The following is a 21,414-nucleotide window of genomic DNA, read 5'->3' on the forward strand; positions in this document are numbered from 1 at the left end:
CTGAAGTGGACCTTTCTCCCTTGAGAAACACAGCTTGGGCCACAGCAAAATGGCTGATTTACAATCATCTGTAATCCTTGTAGTCGAGCCCGCTTCAGGGTGCAGACAGCACACACAGGATGGGGATGGTTGAGTCAGCCATTCCACATTAGAGTTTTTTGCTGTTACAAGCAGTAGAGCCACATCCTGAGTAGCAGCTGAGGTCCTGCGTATTGGAGCAACACCGGGGCCACCTTGATTAAGGCCAGATTCCCATTCTGACCCTAGCCCATATGATGATCTCTGTTTTGCAGGTGAGAGGATGTTCACTCATGGGCAGAGGCAAGGCTTATGCCTAGATTTTTCTGTTACTACTACTCTAGCATTCTTGCTGAAACCTGTTGCACAGCAGGTATGTTTCTTTTGAAGCAAGATGATGATGAAAACCCCACCAACCACCATCACCATCCAAAGCAGACCTCTAGTGTAGTTATCATTGGGGTCTGAATTGGAAATTAGCTGAGAAACCCAGTTGGATTTTAGTCCATCTGTTTTACTATTCACTGAGAGATTTCATTGCTCTGATAATGATTCTCTCAGCATGGGGAGATCTCATTCTTTTTATTAGTCTTCAGGACATTTCTAGCCCCTAGATAACTGATTAGTCAGGAAAGAAGATTTGTCTACTTACTACTTATCACTTCTGGTTCAATTATAGTTTCTTTGTGAGCTACTTGCCTCCATCTCCAAAATTTCCCAGATTATTCCAGTCTATGATTTTCTTGTCCTCTAAACCAGGGCTTGGCACTTTTATAATAAAGGGCCAGATAGTAAATGTTTTCAAAGTTGTGAGCCATATGGTGTTTTTCAACTATTCATGTCTGCCATTGTGGCACCAGAACAGCTGAAAACAGAATATCTAAATGAACGAGTTTGCTGTGTTCCAATAAAACTACTTATAAAACAGGTGAAAGGGTCTGGATTTAACTCTGACAGTAGTTTGCTGACCCCTACTCTACACTGAAATTGTCAGTTACTCGGCTTATCTCTTAATGTTATTTAAATTTGTCTCTCATTTTGTAAATTTTCATTTGTACATAAAGAGTTTATTATATACAAATACTTTAACCAGTGTTATTTATGTTTTCATTGGCTTAAGTTCCTTTGTCCTGTCATCCCCAAACCTGCTCTGAGTTATCAATACGTGGGATTTGAAAAGCGCTGTGAGTGAACCAGAGGAGTAGTGAAGAAGAGGCAAAAGCTCTTTTTTCTGAGAAACCACTGAGCTTTGGGAAGAAAATTGTTGGAAATCAAGATGCTTGTGTTTGACTGGAAAAGCCAAATCCTCCCCTAGAGGAAAGACAATTATTGTGGTACTAATGGATAGGAAGTTTGTACTTTTCTGAAACACATATATCTGGTGATTGAAGCTGCACTTTAGTGAGTGATTGATTATATTGCTTTTGTGTCCTTGCATGTCTTAGAGAGATTGCTGGAAAGATAACATGGGGCAGGCTTGTCTTTAAAATAGATACCACATGGCTGGTAGCTTGGAAAGAACATGAATTGCTGTATAGTCATTCTCAGGCAAGTGAAATTCTAAATCCACGTCTATCAGCGATTGAGGAAAACCATATCTGGCTTGGAAAGGAGGTCAAAAACCAATTAATCTCCCTTTTTCCTTAAGTGAGGACATCACATGGTAGAATGAGAAATCAAGAGATCAATAATAAGAATAAAGTGAATTCTGTATTTTCAGGTCCTTCATATTAATATTCTCTTGTCTCATGATCTTTGTCAGATATATGGTTTTTAATGATGATCTGTGTTATGCTTGAAAAGGACAAAAAAGATAAGGCCTTCACTCGGCCATTCATACAGTCTCTCTTCACGGGGATCTGCAAGGTACTTTGGAAGGAACAAAGGAGTGCAAAGGCTAGTTCATCATGTTTCACCTATAGAAAGGTGAGAAGAATCCTCACTCATCTTTTTGTCTTTGTCACTAGGACTGATTGACATCAGAAGAGCCAAGGGTGGGGGGAAAGAGCTTAAAAAGAGCCAGATGCATTCACAGTGCTTTCATGGCAACTGATGGCAATCTGGCAATTATGAAGCTTCTCTATAGCACTTAATGTTTTCAGAGAGCCTTGCAATCAGGTTTATTAGTCATCCTTCACAGCCGCCACATGAAGCTAATTGATAGGGCTCTCCATTTTAGCCTCTCTATTGAGGACAAGTGACTTGCTGAGGGTCAGGCAGTGAGTAACTTACGGAGCTCATTAGTCTCCAGGTCATTTCTCTCTTGAGCTAGCATAAAACCTTTTTTTTTTTTTTTCTTTTTTCTCAAGACCACTCTGGCTAGCTTAGGAAAACTTATTATCATTGGTTAACCTGATTGTTTTCCAGGGTGATACTGTTATAAAAATTCTAACTTTCAGAAATTCCTTTCTAAAATTCGCCTTTTCTAAAGCTTCACAACATCGCTTTTCAGAACTTTCCAGGAAATTTTAGCTGTGCGTTTTTAAGGTTCAGCCAGGTCCTTTACTTGGGTAATGTTCTCAGAATTTAGGCTCTAGAGACTTAAGGAAAAACAAAAATTTTTAACCAGGCAGCCTTGGTTTGTGGCATTAGCTGTGGTCAGAGTTAGTATGGAAGGATGAGGGGAAACTACTTTCTATATCAGCTATTTACGCTTTTACCCCTGGAATGTCATAGAATCTAGACAAAAAAGCAGTGCCCTTGCTATCTGGAATGAGAAATGTTGCCATTAATTGTTTGAATTCATATCCCTGCAGTAATCTAAGACAGATGACTAGTGGGCTTCCTCTGCTTTTCTTGGCATAACCAAAACAACCCTTGCTAACAAATATGGAATGGGATTTCTGTAGGTCATGGAAAGCTGATTGCTTTTATTGGTCATTCTTTCAATAGTTTGCCCCTTAAATAGTTTTTGAGCACCTCTTTTATGTAGATACTGTCTTAGACAACGAGGATACAGCCCTGAACTCAAGGAGCTTACATTTTGGTGGACTATTATTTAAAAGACAATAAATTTGTAAAGTGTGGAAGTAATCATCGCTATGAAGGAAACAAAAGCGGGGTACAGGATTGGTGAGTGACTGGAGTGAGAGAGAAGAAGCCTCTCTGAGGAAGTGACATCTAGAGGCACCCGAAGGAGCAAGGGATAGCGTCACAGGAAGTGGGAACAAAAGGGCAAAGGCTTTCAGTGGGAGTGAGCTAGGCATGTGTGAGGAAACAGGAGCAAGAAAGCTAATGTGGCTGGAACAGAGTGTGTGAGACAGAGAATAACAAGAGGTGAGGTCAGGGACAGGCATGTAACAGACTCCTGTGGGCTTTGTTGACCAAAGCCACGTGTTTTGAGTTTGGGTCTGAGTTCATGGAAAGCCATTGGAGGAATTGGGCAAGGGTGTGATACATCTAGTTACATTATCAGAAGGTCACTGTGAATGTTGGATAGAGACTAGACCTAAAAAAGTAGAGGCAGTGGAGTCTGGAGGAAGGGGCGAAGAGTTGAAGACATAGGGAGCTAGGTTTGTAGCCTGCCTAAGGGGGTGGTGGTAGCTTGAACTAAGTAGTAGGTTGGAGATGATAAGGAAGTGTTGGAGTCCTAGTATATTTTTAAACAGAGTTGGGAGTGTTCGGTGATAGGTTAGGTCTGGAATATAAAGGGGGCGGGGGGAGGCTGCCTATGGCTTCATGGTGTGAGTACTGACAACCCCAGGAGGAACTGTCTACACAGACTGTACAGCGAGTGACGGCCCAGGTGTGGTACAGTATGGCAGCCCTGGGAAGAATCAAGAATGACTCCTTGGATTTTGATCTAAGTAATTTCGTGTGATTGGTGGTGCTGTTAATGGAGATGGACAACACTGGGGGGGAACAGGTTAGGAGGTACAGGGCAGTCAAGTTGTGTTGGACATGGTACATTGGAGGTGGCCAGCTATGAGGAGGAGTCGCCTGCAGAGTTAGATCTACACCTCTGAAAGTCGGGAGAAAGGTCAGGGCCCGAGATACAGATTTGCAAGAATATGTGGCTATGGGACTGGATTGGAACTTCTTGTTGAATGAGTGTCGAGGGAAAAAGAGGTTTGTGCGCTGTGCCCTGGTATACTATAAGGCGAAAGTGCAGTCCAGACTGGAAGGAGAGGCTCATTCAACTTTTTTAATCTCCCAGAAGAGGGGAGACCTTACTTGTGTACTAATTCTGCTAAGTGGTTTTACCCTCTAACCCCCTGATGGGTCATCGACTTACCTTTCTGAATATTATTTACTTAAACCGAGCAGTTATAGTTTGAATCCCAAACTCTTGCTTTTCATCATAAATTATTTACGTCACGAGCCAGGGCACACATAAACCTGTATTTGTCAGTCTCTTTCTTCCCAGTAAGAGCAGTTTGTGAAAAGAGCTCCTGCTTTCAAGATGCTTCCTTTTGTGCCCCAAGGGTGTCCTCACGAATGGAGAGTTTCATTGTTCCAGGCTAGAGATTTTATTACCACCAGGTGTGCAGAGGCTACACTGCCTGAAATCGTCTTGGCCACCCTTGCTTTTGTGAGCCTTCACGCAGAAAGTCACTGTGAATCCTCCAAGACGGAGCCTCCAACAAATGGCATGGGTGGACCCTCAGTCTCCCAAGCAGCTGGCCTTATTGGTGATGCAAGCATGCATCCTAGAGAGGTGGGCGCCCTGGGATGATGCAGACTCTCCCTCTCTGTCTACCGCTCTGCGATCTTGACCTTCCCATTTTGTGCAGGAGGCCTGTGTACTGAACGACTCCTTGAAGAAAAAGATTCTTCCTTTTTGCCAAAGCCAGGGCAGCCAAAACCACCTCACAGAGTAATATTTCTTAGCTCAACAAGTGTCTCTCTTAAATGGTTGTTTAGTCCCAGGGGCTCTAGCCCTGCCCAGGTCTTCACCCTGGGCTCCAGGGGTGGGCCGAGGTATTTTAACACAAGCATTAATCAGCTCTGTTCAGCAAGCCAAATGCAGTGTTAACTAGCATTCCTTTTCTGCTTCTGCGTATAACGCTGGCAATTCAGCTGCATGCCCTGACCCTCAGTTCTTACCCTGGCCTCCTCCACCCTCATTCTTACAAGCCTGAAAGTATTCAGATATGTTTTTCTCAACAAAAATGCCATCATTTTTCACTATTTAATTAACATCAACCTGGTTGGAAAACTAAATGAATCGTTCCTTTTTTTTTTTTCTAGAAATTTCAGTGTTTCTCACTGGGGATTTTATGGTTAACAAAAGACGAGAATTAAGCACATAAACTCATTACCTAGAAGCAGAATGTACGTAAATGTAATTGTTCACATTTCCTACCTATTGTTTAACAGCTATTTTTTTTTTTTTTTAACTGGGCCTTCATTGTTATTCTTTGTCTGCTGTCACTCTGGCTACAGAGATACAGGGTGTTTGCTGTCTTAGCCCTTTCAAGATACAAATTCTATTCTTCTGGGGTTTGCCCTCTCTAATTCTTGTAAAAAGGCTTCACGTTAACCTCTGTAATTACTTCCATTTATCTTGTTTTATTTTTGAAACTGTATTTATATATCTGCAAGTTTCACCTGGAGTCCCAGATATTTCAAAATGACTTTGTTTTTCTCCCAAGAACATTATATTATTTGATGGGCTATTTTCATGATGGCATGAAGTTCAAATCATTTTTAATTTAAGTATTTTGCCGACTCTTTTACATGTCAGAAGAAAACCATTATGGGGGTATCTGTGGGAAAGATGTTTGGGGCTTTATATTCTTAATTAATTACCTTTTTCATCTTGATTTTCATACCTGATGAAGGAGTTAGTTAGATGCATCAGTTGCTCTGGCATTTCCTGGCCTGGTCAACAGCATGACCATTTATTTAGCTAGTGCCCGGCCAGAAAGCTGGGAGACATCCTGGATGCAGATCAACACAAAGGCTCAGGGGGTCCTGCCCTTTAGCCCATCATTGTTCCTCTTTTCATTCCCTCTGCCGTTGTCTGGTGGGCAGCAAGTAACCATATTTCACTTGGACTTCTCTGTCAATCTCCTAATTGGGCTTCATCCCAGCTAGTCCTGTCCCACCTAGATCATTCTCCACATCATTACTAGAAGGATCTATAGAACACAAATCGGGTCTTATTACAGCTCATGCCTTAGCATGATGTAAATCCTTATGTGGTGTAGAAGGTTCTCCATGATGTGACTCCTGCCTTTCATGTCAGCCTCCGTTCTTCCTACTCTGCCCCTCACATCCTTCTGAACCACTTCTGTTTCCCTAAACAGGGCAAATATCTAAAATTTTTTAATTTTATTTATTCATGAGACACAGAGAGAGAGGCAGAAGGAGAAGCAGGCTCCATGCAGGGAGCCCGATGTGGGACTCGATCCCGGGTCTCCAGGATCATGCCCTGGGCCAAGGGCCTTAACTGCTAAGCCACCCAGGTATCCCAAATTTTTGGTTCTTTGAATTAAAGCTCCTTGCCACCTCTTCTACGACTCTACAGACCTCAATCTTAGCCATTTTTTGGCATAAAAAATGAAGAATGAGTGAATAAATATTACCTTCCGGTTTCCCTGGCTGGGAATATTGGGATACTTAAAGATTGCCCTACATTTTTTTTCTCTTCTTTAGGCATTTTTTGGCACTTTATTTTTTAAAATATTTTATTCAAATGCAGTTTGCCAACAAACCAGTGCTAGTTTGGCCTACATTTAAAGAAATTGAGAATAGTATCTCTTTAGATGATATTTAATTTTTACCGCTTGTGTTTGGCATTACATAATAATTTTGATGAGAACCACCATATACTTTGGATGCCCTAGTAGTAAGTCTATTTCTACTTTCAGTCTAATATCCATCCCTAGTGGTCTTTTCAGTCACTATTTTAACATATTTGATCTTTACTACTATTTAGAAACAGAAGTAGTTCAAGATTTTCAGGATAAATTTATCTTGCTCTACTTTTTGTGGTCTTAACTGGGAATGAGAAAGAAGAAAAAATAATGGGAATCTTGTTGGAGTTTAACTTGCCAAAATGGAGTTTCACTGCTTGATCCAGGCCATGCTAGCACTCCAGAGGTATACTTTAATTACTTGACAAGTAGTTGGGTGTCTTGTAATTACCAAGTGTATAGACATACAAGTAAAGGATTTACACAACTCTTTTTGAGATGATAAAGGAAAAGTCAATCTCACAAGTAAATTTTGACCATCCAATAATATACCAAGTTTATGGAGCCACTACTATGTGCAGATAGGGTACTAGTCATCATTATGACAAAGATAATAAAAGTACAGTGACCTCAAGGAGCTCAAAGATATAGAATATTGCTGCAAAATATGATAGGGCTTAAAATTGAGCTGCGGACAAGTCTTATCTCACCTGAAGGTGAGTGGTCACAGTAATTATTCTCATCTGTTAATGAAAGAAAAGTTCACGTGATCATCACTTTTCAGCAGCAAAGCCAGGATTGAAGCAAGTTTTTAAGATACCTATCCCAGGACCAGAGAGGGAGAGAAAATATGAATAGGAATCAATAGGAACCAGGGGCAAGAGAGTGACATCCTGGATGACACTGGTATGGTATCAAAAAAACCATGAGATCCAGAAAAGTATTGCTGGAGCCCAGACTCAAATAGAAGAAAGCCAGACAGGAAGTCAAATATTCTCTTTGTATTATTCTGGAGCCCTATCATATTTCACTTATAGCATGACTCCTATGGTATTCCATAATGAATTGTCAGTAATTCTCAAATTCTTTAGGAGATTTTGTAAAATTTCAAGTTTCAGAATCCTTGGGTTATTTTTCCAGATTCAGACTTTATGAACTGTTGCAGCCCCAGTTATGGGCTTTGAATGGAGAAAGTCAAATGAGCACAGAGCTGATGTTCAGCTGATATATTCATCTGTTCATTTGTATCAGATATTAACATTAACACACTTTTATTCTGATTCCCCCCACACACACACACTCACACACACAAAACCCTGGACCATTCCAGACAACCTGATCCTCCCCAGGATCTCTTTGCAGCCCAGGAACTAAGTAGTGGGTACATTGAACAGAAGGAGATCTCTAGGACCCCAAAACAAAACAAATTATGGAGCATAAATTTTTAAATTATCAAGAACAGCACCAGGCCAACAGTTAGAGTCTTAATACGTGTTACCATGTGGTAGGAGCTCATATTAGCTAATCTTAATCACCTTTTAAGTGACAGCATTTAGGAGAGTCCTACCAGGGAGTAGGAGCTCAATGGCTGAGTACTTTTGGGACTCAGACACACCCTCAGGGAGTCTTCTACCTACTAAGGAGACATGCATTCAGACTACAGCTCTTAACCAGGTGTGAAGAAGAGAATGGTCTCCATTCAGGTTGGGATTTTTCTCTGATTTCCCTCTGCGTGTCACACAATGCTCTTCTGCACAGGGATGTTGTTTCACGTGTTGGGGCTCTCATTTCTATTTGCTGGCAGTTGTGTTCTTTCCTAGTGTGACTACTTAAAATTGAGTGCAGAATCTTTACCTGCCCTATTGCTACGGAAGCTTTATTTCCTTTCATAATTTCCACAAAGCACCTTCTGCCAATTTTAGTCTCTGTGGGATTGGTGTCTCGATTTTTAAGGTGCCTGCAACATGCTGTCTCCTCTCAGAGAGCTCTTTGTTCTTTGGACCACTGCCCTGTGCTGCCCATTTGTATTCTGTTTCCGTTAGCGTTGTTAACAGTAGGATGTTGGGGTGTTTTTTTAAAATCTTTTCCTTTTGTTAGAGTGATTTCCTATTTGGAGTAGAAATATAGATGTCTTTATTCTTAGACCACTTGAGGGCTGAAGCTTAGAGAGTCTCCTTTAAAATCATCACTAGCTCCAAATCATGTAGGTGACTTGTCCTCGTCTACAAAATCTATGAAGCTGTCACCAGAAATTTTGCTTTGCAATTTTCCAGCACAGTTCTTCTCTAAATCAGAGTTTCTCAACTTGAGCATTAGTGACATTTAGGGCTGGATAAGTCTTTGTTGTGGGGGCGGTCCTTTGGATTGTCAGGCATTCAACAGCATCCTTGGCCTCTACCTGTAAGTGCCCATAGAAATCGCCCCGTTTTAACAACTAAAAAATGTCTGCATTTTTGCCAGATGTCCCCGGTGGAGGGTCAACTCACCTCAGGTTGAGAACTACTCTTGATAATAATATGTGGAAGTAGGTTGACAAATAAATTATAAGATGTGTTGATAAGCAAAGCAAACACATACTTGCAGAGTGCTTAATGTGGGCCCGGTGCTATTTGAAGAGCTCTTTTCATATAAGTAGCCTCATTGAGTGAAGTGCCATTGTAGCATCATTACCCACACTTTATAGATAGGGAAACTGAGGCTCAGGGAGGTCACGCACCTGCCAGCTGTCTGACCAAGAATCCGAGTCCAGGCAGCATGACCTTAGAGTCAATGACTTGAACTTCTACTTTGCTGCTTCTTACACAAAAAATGGTTGGATTCGGGACCTACCTGGCATAGCATGGGATGTCACCTTTGGTGGGTGCTTAGTATTTAAGCGAATAGATGAATATCTATAAATCCAGGAAATTCTTTAATGTTTTAAATCAGTATTGAATAGATTCCTTACCTAAATTTTTAAAATGCACTTTTCTTTGAATCTGGTCAACTAAATATCATCTATTAGAATAAGGCAGAGGGTCTCTTAGCATTTCTAAGCTCATTCATAGGAATCTTTTGGAAAAGGCTTATCAAGGTAACCTCTAAAGTTTCTTCGAAGCTTCTGTTTGTGTGCTGGCACAATTTTGAGGTATGTCAGAATAAAGACTGGTCAAACCGAACAAAATATTATTTTCCTGATGAAATTAAGCAAAGCATTTGCCTTTGTCCCATAATAAGGAAAGAAAGTTCATCATCCTCCTTCCTAAACTAGGTATGCATTCTGATGAGGTATGATGTACCATGTGATAGTTTGACCTAGCTTCAGAACTTATTAAAAATTGAACATCTTTAACTAACAGGAAACCACTTTAGCCGATCAATCTTTAGCTCTCCATAATTGGCTTCCTAGAATAGAGGGCTAGGCTCCAAAGTTTGTTACAAATGCATTCAACTGATTTATATCTAAGTGAAAAGCCTATATATGACAAAATATAAAAACATTCTATTCTTTGTGTTAGACTTTTTTTTTTAATATGTACTTCTTTAAGGTAAAAGAATGGAAACTTCCAGAATGTTAATTAAAATGACAATAAATAAAATACAACCATAAAATAGCAAGAAGACAACTTAATGACAATAGCTTCATCTTGTTGCTCTTAAAACCCTTATTATGAATCATAGTTTACTCAATGAGACCATAAGTAATATATTTTCTTATTGTTCAGGTGACCTTTTAAAATATGTGAGTGGCTTCTTTTGTTCCCTTAATTCTGAAGAAGTTGGTTATTTTAAGGACAATACTAGAAAGTACCTCAAGTCTCAAATTTTCTTGGAAAAATATCTTCCAGATATTATGTAATAAAATGCATAACAGTACCGATACATTTTATCTTCTTCAGTGATAGTAAGGGATATTTTTGTTTCTTGATCTAGGGTGTTTGCTTATAAGCACTGGATTTCATGATTTCTATAATGAGTACTTACCACATCGTAAGTACATCCATGCAGTTGTGACACAGAGCATTACTTTGCTATTAGCCTCAGGGTCCTCCTGATACCTAAAATAATTTATGGGTTATTCTATATACCTGTATATAAAGTGGCCATTGAGTACACAGATTTCTAGGGAGTAGCAGGATCATTAAGGCATTCTTTATAAATTTGGAATTTTGGAAAACTGCGGAAAACAAAACTTAAGCAAAATGGAACTCAGAAAATGGAAAAGTGAGTTTTTTAAGGTTTGGAGTTGTTCTCCCAACTGATGGCCAGAATCTAGGTTGCCTCACCTCAAGCTCTGAAGTTGCCAGAAACCACTCTACCTATAAAGTCAGTGAAGGCTTTATGTTTTATGAAACAGCCTTCAGCAGATAGCATAATTGACAATTGTAGAGCTAGCGAAAAGCTAACAGTTTACTTGCAGGTCAAAATGATGGCTGGTCCAGAACACATTTTTCCATGACCTGGAGTTTTGGGGGGATTTGGGGGTTTCTTTGTTTTGTTTTGTTTTTTAAGTTGCCAACATGAGTAGAAGGCCAATAATCCTGATTCTGAGTATCTTTCCCTTGAAACTGGCTATACTATCAAGTACTCGTCCACAAAAATCTGGCCCATGTATATTGTCCCCTCTTAAGAGATTAAATGCAACCTATATTTAATGTCTTAAGAGAACCATTTACAAGATGCTGAAAGGCACAGCTATTATATCATGTTCTATCTACTTTATAAAACTGGGGAAATATTGTGGTTAAAGGGCTGCTCCTTCCAGCAGGCTTCTAAATGATTATAGTTGTTACCTTAGATCTCATGGCTATGATAATGAGCATGTTACAGTGGAGAGGCATTGAATTTCAATCTCACTACACATTGAAGAAGAATGGAAGTAGGGATCCCTATATGTCTTACTCAATCACCAAATCCAAAAACATAAGATCTGATCGATTTATAAGTCATGAGGAGAACCAAATTTGGAAGGTAGGACTCATTCGTGTAAACAACAACAAAAAAAAATCTGCGGTACTTTTTAATGACCATCTCAAAAATAGAATTATGCAGATTGGGATGACAGGTGGATTTTAAGCCATAAACCATATTATAAATTCTTGGATAGAATTCTTTTGATGATAGAAAGAAATGAGGCATTGACACATGAAATGATTATTGAAAGTGATGTTCAAATTTGTATTGCTAACAATGAAATGATCATCATAGTCCAAATATATAATTTTCACTGTTATATGTGAGGAATATGTGTGGCTGACTTCTTAACTGGTCCTACGGATTCCATAGATTCAGAAGAGATATATGCAAGTACCAACTGCCGGTCATCGTTACCCTTTTCACTTAAGACCGTGGCACATTTTCTTCATTGTTCAGCCTCCAAATATTGGAGAAGAGTGAAAATTAGACCAGTGCTACTCACAGCACACACTTCTGGGAAAAGAGATCAGTGGGAACTGAAAATTATGTTGTCATTTTTCATCCTCCTATAATTAAACATTCAGATGCTGGAATTTGGGGACAATTTGATGAATTTTCTGTATTAAAAAAAAAAAGATCTTATTCCTTAGGACATAGCACTCTTAGATAAGGGTCTTAGTGGAAGTTGCCAGGGAGAGGAAATTACGTTCAAGTAAGTTTATTTTGCTTCTGATGATTTTAATAGAATTATGCTGTTTAGTCATAATTCTAGAAATTAATTTTAGATTTTCTAATTTTAGAAAAAATTAAAATTTAGGGGAAAATTTTTATTTAACTAATAAATAGAAATTTTGATAATGATGTATATGTCCCATGTAAAAGTTATTTTAATGCAGTGATGACTTCTTAGCTCATTACATACTCTTCAGTGTGCGAAGTATTGCTGAATATATCTACCCACCTTGGGTTTCTTAACAAAAGAGCATGGTGCTCCCAATTGCATTTCAAATAATTCCTGCTAAGTTCTGAAGTTACACAGTTTTAAACACTCAGAAGACTTATGGCTAATTCTCTGTTTCTCACAAGTGAAACCAACAAAACAGTTGTCCAAGTAGCTTCAGTTTTTTGGGGGGGGGGATTTGGACATTATCATCTACCTCTTTTTGATAGCTTTAGAGTTAGTCATAAACTTTCTTTAAAAATCAGTATTAGCTTTCATAGACAGGACTTGAGTTTGTTTTTAATTTTTTTCCTAATTTGAGGTGCATGTTACAGCTTGCCATTGTGGTCATTGTGGTTCATTTCATTAAGTTTCTTGTTCTATCTGCTTTCTTGAGACTTGGGAAACAGTATTTTTCTGAGTGATTGTACTATATTGTTCCAAATATAAGGCCACCCAGAATAGAAGGCAACCTCCAACTAGAAACAGCTCAAATATGGAGAAAGGCTGGGGGCCCAGAGCCCGGCGGGTCTTGCAGTGGTGGCAAGGGTGCCGAGGAATAGGACGATGCCTGCCCACTCTCCCGGTGAGTGAAGATGAGTCAGCTGCTGCCTTTGCTTGTGCATACAGATGGCTTCTGTTGCTAGAGGAAAAGTTACGCTGGGGGGAGAGAGCAAGTCTGTACACGTGAAAAAAAGTTGCTGTGTGTGTGTCTGAACCTGGGGAGGGAAGCTGGGAGTAGAGTCTTTCATCTCCTAAATGGTCAGCGTCGATGTTTTGTTTTGTTTTGTTTTGTTGTTCCTGAACTTGGGGGTTGAAGGTTGAGTAACCCCTCGCATTGGAGAAGAACAAAGGTACCCTGCACCTTTCATGAAAAGGAGTTTAAAAGATCCACAGTCATGAAAATGAACTGTCTGTAGACCAGCCCAGAAAATGATTTCTTGTCCTTCAGAAGTGATCGCTGCCCCAAAAGGTGGTGTATGCACTATGCGATCATGTGTAGTTTGAAAATAACCCTGAAGCTGCAAGTCACATTTCCAATTTTATTAAGATTTTCTTCTTTTTAAATTCCCTGTCTCCTGAGCCAGCCAAGTTACAATTTAAACAAACAGGCTTAGTTTTACTATCATAAATCCCAAAGGACTGTTTAAAACCATTCATTTCACTAGTATTTCTCTCAGCATATTTTAAAAAGAGTTCTGTGAAAGTGTATTACTAGTCAACTGAGGGTAGGTAGTGATTGAGCCTAGATAATTCTCCAAATATTGGTCTGATTCTGCTAAGCACAAAGATATGTAACCTTTTATCTTAGAATAATTAAATGAGATGTGATAGGAATGATGTTGTTTGTGTTATAACCTAGAAAACTACTGAGCACCTGTTAGTGTACAACTCTACTGGGCATTTGGTTACCTCTGTGACTTTACAAAAACCACATAAAATGTGAACCTTGATCTTTCTGGTGATGACTAGTCCTTAGCTTGCCAAGCAAATTTGAAGTAGAACTTTAATCGCTGAATAAGTTTTCCACACTGTGCAATTCCTGTTTTAGCCATTGTTATTATTAAAGAAATAAAAGAGTGTTTAAGGGAAGAACAAGACTCCCCTTAATTTTAAACAATACTAACTTTCCCAAAGGGTTTGGTTTAGGGGAACTAGTTGTCATTGATTTTAGAAATTCTTTTAAATCCAGATGCCCTGAATGCAAAGAGGCCTCATGCCCAAGCAAAAGCATGCTGGGATTGATGTGCCCACCATTTTGCCAGTTCTGGAAAGGGAACATTTTATTTTATTTTTTTTTAAAGATTTACTTTATTTATTCATAGAGATAGAGAGAGAGAGAGAGAGGCAGAGACACAGGCAGAGAGAGAAGCAGGCTCCATGCAGGGAGCCTGACGTGGGACTCGATCCCAGGTCTCCAGGATCACTCCCTGGGCTGCAGGCGGCCCTAAACCGCTGTGCCACTGGGGCTGCCCGGAAAGGGAACATTTTAAACAGAAGGACTGGGCAGCAGAAGGTTGGAAAGGAAGAGCTTGAAGGACGGATAGCCCCCAGGGGGAGGATTGTGGCCTGCCTAATGAGATTAAGTCAGGGGGCAAACTATACTGCATTAGTGGGTCCTAAATGAGAAGTTGGAAGTAAACTCTGCCTCATCTTAGAGGCCTTTTCAAGACCATTAATAAAGGTGGTAGCAGTAGGGAAAGAGAACGATAGAGGAGCAGAACTATTTAGAGAGGAGCAGCTTCCTTTAGAACTCCTTCATTTTGCAAACATTTCATCTCTACCGAGGAAGAGGATGTCCAGAATTTGGTGGTGAAGTTGAGGGGACTGGTAGGCCCCTTCACCATCTTTAAACTTCTACTAGGTTCCCTTCTGTTATTTGTATCAGGTACTATTATATCTGATTTGGTCTGAATTACAAATACAGGAAAACATAGACATTTTTCCCCCAGAAGGCGTTGGGGCTATTGTAATTGGCCTTCCTGTGTCATCACCTGCTCGTAACGTTAGTAGCAAAGGGTAGAGCCGGAGAGGTCCCCTAAATGTCATATTCCACAGCTTCCTCCTCCTGGTGGCTAGTAAGGGGGTGGGGAGTGGGTAGGAGCTGATTTGATTGCATAACTCTATGCACGAGGGGGAAAAAAAAAACATGGCTTCAGTTGGCTTGTGAGGGGGCAAGGGTAGCCTTCAAGGACACAGGAAGAAACGACAGGGACAAGGGAAGGGGGAAGATACTCCAAACTGCAATAATGATAGCCTTTGTGAAAATCGCTGGGAGTTGTCATTTTCTCTAACCAACAGTATGGTCTACATAAACCTGTACTTAGAACTGTTGCTGCTCTCAGAGCCTCCCTCCCATCCCTAAAGAGCACAACACAGAAGCTCTTCTGTAGGTGCTGGAAAAAATATGTTCCTCACCACAGTTGTTTCTTCCCTTTATGAATCCACATAGGAGGTACCTTCAATGGCTCCTTCTCGGAGTATTAGAGTCATAAGATCAAGTTAAATGGAGCCATTATTAACCTGTTAGGCATGAAAAAATATCTGTAGATTTGTAGATGGACAGAAACTAAAATCTCAGGCCCTCCGAGTGTAATGATCTCCATAAAAACGGGTTAGGAGGGGACAGAACTGAAGCTTTGCTTTTTTTTCAGTTCCTGTTTGGGTGACTATGAGTCTCCAAGGCCAAGTTAATCGTGCCCAAGTGCTGGTTTTTCAGCAATTAAGTCAGGCTCACTAAAGTACAAATGTCATTTTCGACCATAGTTATTTTTTAAAAAAACCAAAAGATAATTCTTCCTTAAAGAAAATGTTCAGTTTGGTTAAATCTCTTTGGAAAATGCTCCGCTATAGGTTTTTACCTTAAAGTTTTTATAACACACACTGTCTCTCCAATGCAAGAATGTGATGTGTCCGTATTTTCCGAGACATATGGAATATAGCGTTTGTCTTGCTGAGTGAGCATGTTTAACTCAGCTGCTGAGCAACTCATAAATTCCCTGCACTTGAGTATCTTTAAATTTCAAAAATCAGTCTTGAAATGTTCTTAATGGGCATTCCTTAGGGGGCATTGTTCTTTTTGGCAAATCAGAAATGACATCTGGGCATGCACAGGGAGGGCACTTGGTTAAGTGTTCTTGCTGGTCAAGCAGCAAGAGTATTCCAATTAACAGGTTGAGAGCATCTTAGAACAGGCTAGAAAAAAAAAATTAACAAAGTGGCTCATTCTCACTTGGCAGTGAAATTGAATACTGAATGACATCTATGCAGTTATAAACGACTTTTGTTTTAATAACAAAGTTGTTGATTTTCTACTAAGGGTTCTTTTAGGTTGTCATCAGGGGCTGATGGGAGTAACAGTCCACCCAACTCTCCAGCTAGCTTCAGTGGACATACCACACCTTCTCAGCAGCCTGAACCCGTGGTACATTCTCTTAAGGTAACCAACTGTGTACAACCATTTATACAGAACTTCAGTTGTGTTGTGGCTTGTTCGCTATAGTCTGGTAGTTCTCACAGTCTTGTTTTAACCATAGATACTTTGATTTTTGAAGTATAATTTTTGTTTAATAACGGGTTTGAGTACTTATGGTTGAATCTCTGGTTTTATCATTTTGTTTTGAGTAATGTGATTCATATCAATCTGCATCGAAGTTGAAGTCTGATGTGCATGTATATCCATATGTGTAAAATATTGTTCTGGGTATTTTATGTGCAGTGTTTGTAGCATGCATGTCTTCAAAATAGGGAGTTATAATAGTTGGCCAAAATAAGGATATTTCTTTATGCAATTGAAATATATTGTGCAGTGTACTGAAAGAAAATACTGAACTAAAAACCTACTCTATCCCTCTTTAAGTATTAAGTCTTCAAATGCTGGTTAATGCTCTTCCATATAGTGTTAGAAAATAGAGGATCTTATTCAGGACGCTAGTTTTTTTGGCTTATACTTCAGATCATCAAAGGACTTCCAAAGAGGAAATTTATTATTTATTTTCTTTACTAATAGCGAGCTTTCCAATAAATAAGCATTATAAGTAAAATTAATAATCTAAAAGAAGAAACTGATGCAGGCAATAAAAATCACTTTAAAAATTAGTATGGTTCCTTGAAGTTTTATAAATTCCAAGGCATGAATCACTGTCCTTTAAACTATCTGTACTTCTTAACATATAGCCTTAATCAGACCTTTCTGAGCCATAAAGTAGGTAGTGTGCCTCAGCTCTGCGCTTGCCACAGGAGCTTCAGAGCTTTATTAAAATGGTTTTGGTTTCGGGATGATTTATCAGCAGCCTAAATATGTGGCCTGAAGATGTGGCCCTGAAGAGTGGGCCACACTTTCTTTGGCCTGCATAAAGCAAATACGTAGATAAGAAATTCAAAGTATTTATTTGGTTTGGTTTTAGCAGGAGATTTAGCTCATTATATTTTGCTGTAGCTTCCATGTAACAAGTTGCTCCTCCCAAATATATACTGATTGCGGATGAGGGAAGGTAGCAGAACCATGCTGGTGGCTGGTGCATTGCACCTGGCACTTCCTGTCTTGGTTGGAATAATTCACCAAGTTAGCAACCGAGGAGAATTCATGTGCGAAGGCACACCAGAATGAGGGGCACCACCCTGCATCTGGTGGGTGCTGATTTATCAACTGACCGACATCACGCTCTCTGCAACAGCATCCGGTTGCTGGTTAGCATGAGCAGCGTGCTATAAACATGCTGTTACTAGAGTATGAACCAGACGCCAGCTATCTGAAAAGCAGCTTAGAAATAAAAAATGAGTGTGGCTTCGATCTTGTAGGGTTAGCATCTGCACTTACTCCAGCAACACATTGCTCTACTTTTCAGATTGAAAACTATTTCCACTTTTTGCCTTATTAAATGGCAAATCTTGTTTGAATCAGATCAGCACAGTGGATAGCACTGCAATCTTTCCCAAACTTTTTCACTGCACCTGTGTTCATATGGCCTTAAAAGGAAGAGCAAGGAGGAGCTCTTCAATTTTCTCTGAATTCCTTTTCTAATTTCCATGTAAAGTTTTATCTCAAGAGAAAGATAACATGTTCTGATTATGACATAAGTGTCCTCACTCGGAAGATGGGTAATACTGAGCAACTAAAGCATCTTTATTGGATAAGTGGAGGCTCTTGAATACAAAATGTTTACTTCCATGAATTAACAGTGTCATGAAACAGAAGTATGTGCCTATGGGAAATATCGCCTGTGGGAAATGCCTCTTAGGGATACCACAATGTAAAAGAAGAAACATAGCCACTCAACATGTTTGGTTTTTAAAAGCCCATGGATTCTAGAGCTGATTTACATCATAAAATTTTTCTGTTGTGAAAGGATTAATTAGAACAATGGCTCAGTTTCTCATCTTCTGATAGAGTTCAAAAAAAAAAATCTGTAAGCTTTAAAAAAAAACTCTGTGGTTGTGATTTGGGAGGAAAGTGTTATAAATCGGTGTGAGAAATTAGCCCACTTGTAATAACATCACATTTATCTTGCTTTAAAATTCATTCTAACTATTAATTGGAGCTTCACTTCATTTAGTAGAAATTAACTGATTTGAAGTACACTTCTCTGAGGTGCATTAGAAACTGAATTTGTAGGCAAAGGAGCTTGTTCCAGGAGTTAAGTTTTCTATGAATATTCACTGAGGAAATAAAAGTTCCTCTGAGTGTCTAAAGAATGTGAACAGACGCTCATCAGAGTATCAGGGTAAGGCTTTCATTTACTACCGTGATATCCTCCTTTAAAAGTAGTAGTACCTAGGTAGTAATAATTGCTCAACATTTTGAATTAACAAGGGAGTAGTTGCTGAATTAGATTATTTCAGGATTGAACTCCAGTAAATATCCGTGTAGACTCAGTATCTACGAACTTGACATGAAGGCCCCACTTCATGCTTAAGTCATTTATTTTGGCTCAACTGTTCATTGGTGCCAGTTTTCAGGTGACGCTTTTAGGGGTGGCCATCAGCATTGACCATGATGACAACAGAATCAAGGAGGTTAGCAAGGTCACAGTTTGGTGGGGATTCTTAGAGGAGCTTTGAGGAAAAGCATTGGTTTTTTGGGCTTTTTTGTTTTCTTGGGTCTTTTTGCTGTTTAATGCTTTGGCTTGTAAGGTAATCTAGAGAAAACAAAACCAAAGTTTTCTCCCCTTTTGACCTATAGAAAGTATGGCATGAAAACGTTATAGACCTATTTGAAGAAATATTTTGGATCCATTTATAGATAATGTAGAGAAGTGGAATGATAGGCCCCTAAAATTACTTAAAGGAATCTCACCCAAACTTTCTTTGCTCTAATGAAAAATATTTAAAATGTTGCTCAAACATTTTCACTGTAAGGAGCCAATTTTTCTCTTTGATTCTATCAAAGAGCCATTTCTATAGTCCTTTCCTAGGCCCTGGGAACATGTCCAGGCAAGAACTGTAATGTTCACTCAAGTTCTTATGTACATATTCCTGGGTTCTGACCAGTTTCACCTGTCGATATCTCTTTTTAGTCCTCTTTTCTATAGGCCATGTCTACATATCGTTTGGATTATTTGGCATATCCTTAATTATTTTGCTCACCTTTACAATGGAGCAAGAACTATTTCCTTGAAATGGTTGATGTTATTTTAATGACCCGATTAACTGAATGCATCTAATTATTTTAGACATGAATGAATTCAATTGACTATTAGTGATGCAGTAGATTGCTTTGAATGGCCATTTGAAAATCAGGTAGAAACATCCGTCGTAAGTTTTAGAACAATTGACTGTTTTAAAAGATTTTGCCGTATATTAATCCACTCTGATATGCAGACACGGAGAAAACCAAAGGTTTTACAAAGTGGAGCTCCTTGATGGTTTAATTCATAACTAACAAGTTTTTTTCCATGTGAAATTTGCTTTTCTTTTTCAACAAATCCAGGTCTTGGATGTTCAGGAAACTATAGATCGTCAACAGGGTAAAGAGTATGAAAATGACCTTAGTGAGACAGAAAAAGCTATAGTCAGAGAAATGTGCAATGTAAGTTTAATGTGCTTTATTGTGTATTCTGTGTTGAAAGCCCCATCGTAGCTTAGTTACCACTTTTTGAATATCTACTTTTTAAAATTCTGGCCAAATGCCTTTATAGTTTTATATGAAAACCCATTCCCCTTGTTTTTATCTTTAGTATGTTTTCTTGCAGTTTTATTAACAGTCAAAATATTCAGGTAAGCGATAATCAGCCAATTCTGTATTCCAAAATGATCTATGAACATTTTTACATAACTTATTGTCTAAAATATTGTATTGCTAGTTTTGAGAAATGGGTTTCTGTTTCATACTTTTAATCAGTATCTGAAAATCAGTGTTTAAAAGCCTGTGATCAAAACACAGCCATCTTCAGACTTAAATCAGGCGATATGGGCACTTCGTGTCATGCAAACTAGTATCTTTACCTTTCAGTGGTTAATAAAAGCTCAGAAATGTTTAGGAGGAAATAATGAAGAGATAGACACATAGAAATCAAAGAACACAGTAAAAAAAAATTGACATGCTATTTTCATGAAGCATATCAATAATGTGATTTAGTTTTATTATTAATCCCTGGCTAAATTTTGAGTAATATGCATGGGTATATCATTTAATCAAGACTATAACTAAAGTTAAAAAGCTACATAGACTATTGTAGAGGAATATGTTTGTTAAAAGCAAAAAAAAAATTTAAGCACTGATTTTAATTGGCTCTATATCGTACTTTTATCCTCATTCTTTGTCCATTAGGATATCAAAATTGCTTAGAAATACATGAAGGTCCTAATACCTTAAAGGTATCTACTTCCTTGAGGTGTTCTTGGAATCCAGGAAATGTTTTAAGTCCCAGGGGCATTTTATATGTGCTGGGGCCACAGTCTTAGTCTCCGGCTTCATGTTGTAGCTGTTTTTCTTTTGAAACTCTTTCTTTCCTGCATCTGTTTTCATCTGTTTTCAAAAAGGTCATTAGTTCTCCAAGTCATTATTTCCCCATGCACCACTCTTCACACCTTCTGTAGCTTTTTCAGCCTGTCCTTACAGTTTTAAATTTGAATATTTCCTTCAGATAAATTCAAAAAGTTAAGCCACATACCTTTATAAAAAAGCCTGTCGCTTCTCTCTTGGCTAGGGAATGAGACATACGGGTTCAGACATTAGGAATTGAACTAGATGGGGCCACAGCAATCATTCCACAGTGGTTCTCCAAAGAGTAGTATAAGGGGATCCTTTGTAATTCAGATGGTGGGGTTTCACCCTAGCCCCCTGGACAATTTGGAGAGGAAGCCCTGGGAATGATCCTCACATTTGCATTTCATGTATAAAGTTGCCCTCTTGAATTGTTCTCTAATGAACAGTGAAGTCAGAACTATACCCAGATCGCCACTGTCCCAAGTGTGATA

General features: G+C 39.0%; 1 protein-coding gene across 7 annotated transcripts in view; it reads left to right on the forward strand.

Moving 5' to 3' along the window:
* The window catches only part of CCDC85A (coiled-coil domain containing 85A), a 192,258-nt gene that overhangs the window by 166,608 nt on the left and 4,236 nt on the right, over nucleotides 1–21,414 (forward strand). Inside the window, exons 4-6 of one of the 7 annotated variants that reach the window (XM_041754948.1) lie at nucleotides 12,947–13,081; nucleotides 16,316–16,435; nucleotides 19,925–20,023. The exons of 3 other annotated variants lie outside the window; for them this stretch is intronic. In XM_041754948.1, the coding sequence (XP_041610882.1) occupies nucleotides 12,947–13,081; nucleotides 16,316–16,435; nucleotides 19,925–20,023 (354 nt within the window). The remainder of the gene's footprint in view (nucleotides 1–12,946; nucleotides 13,082–16,315; nucleotides 16,436–19,924; nucleotides 20,024–21,414) is intronic. 3 more of the 7 variants (XM_041754949.1, XM_041754950.1, XM_041754952.1) reach the window with 3 other exon arrangements.

This window comes from Vulpes lagopus, chromosome 5 (genome assembly GCF_018345385.1).
Source record: "Vulpes lagopus strain Blue_001 chromosome 5, ASM1834538v1, whole genome shotgun sequence".
Classification (NCBI taxonomy): Eukaryota; Metazoa; Chordata; class Mammalia; order Carnivora; family Canidae; genus Vulpes; species Vulpes lagopus.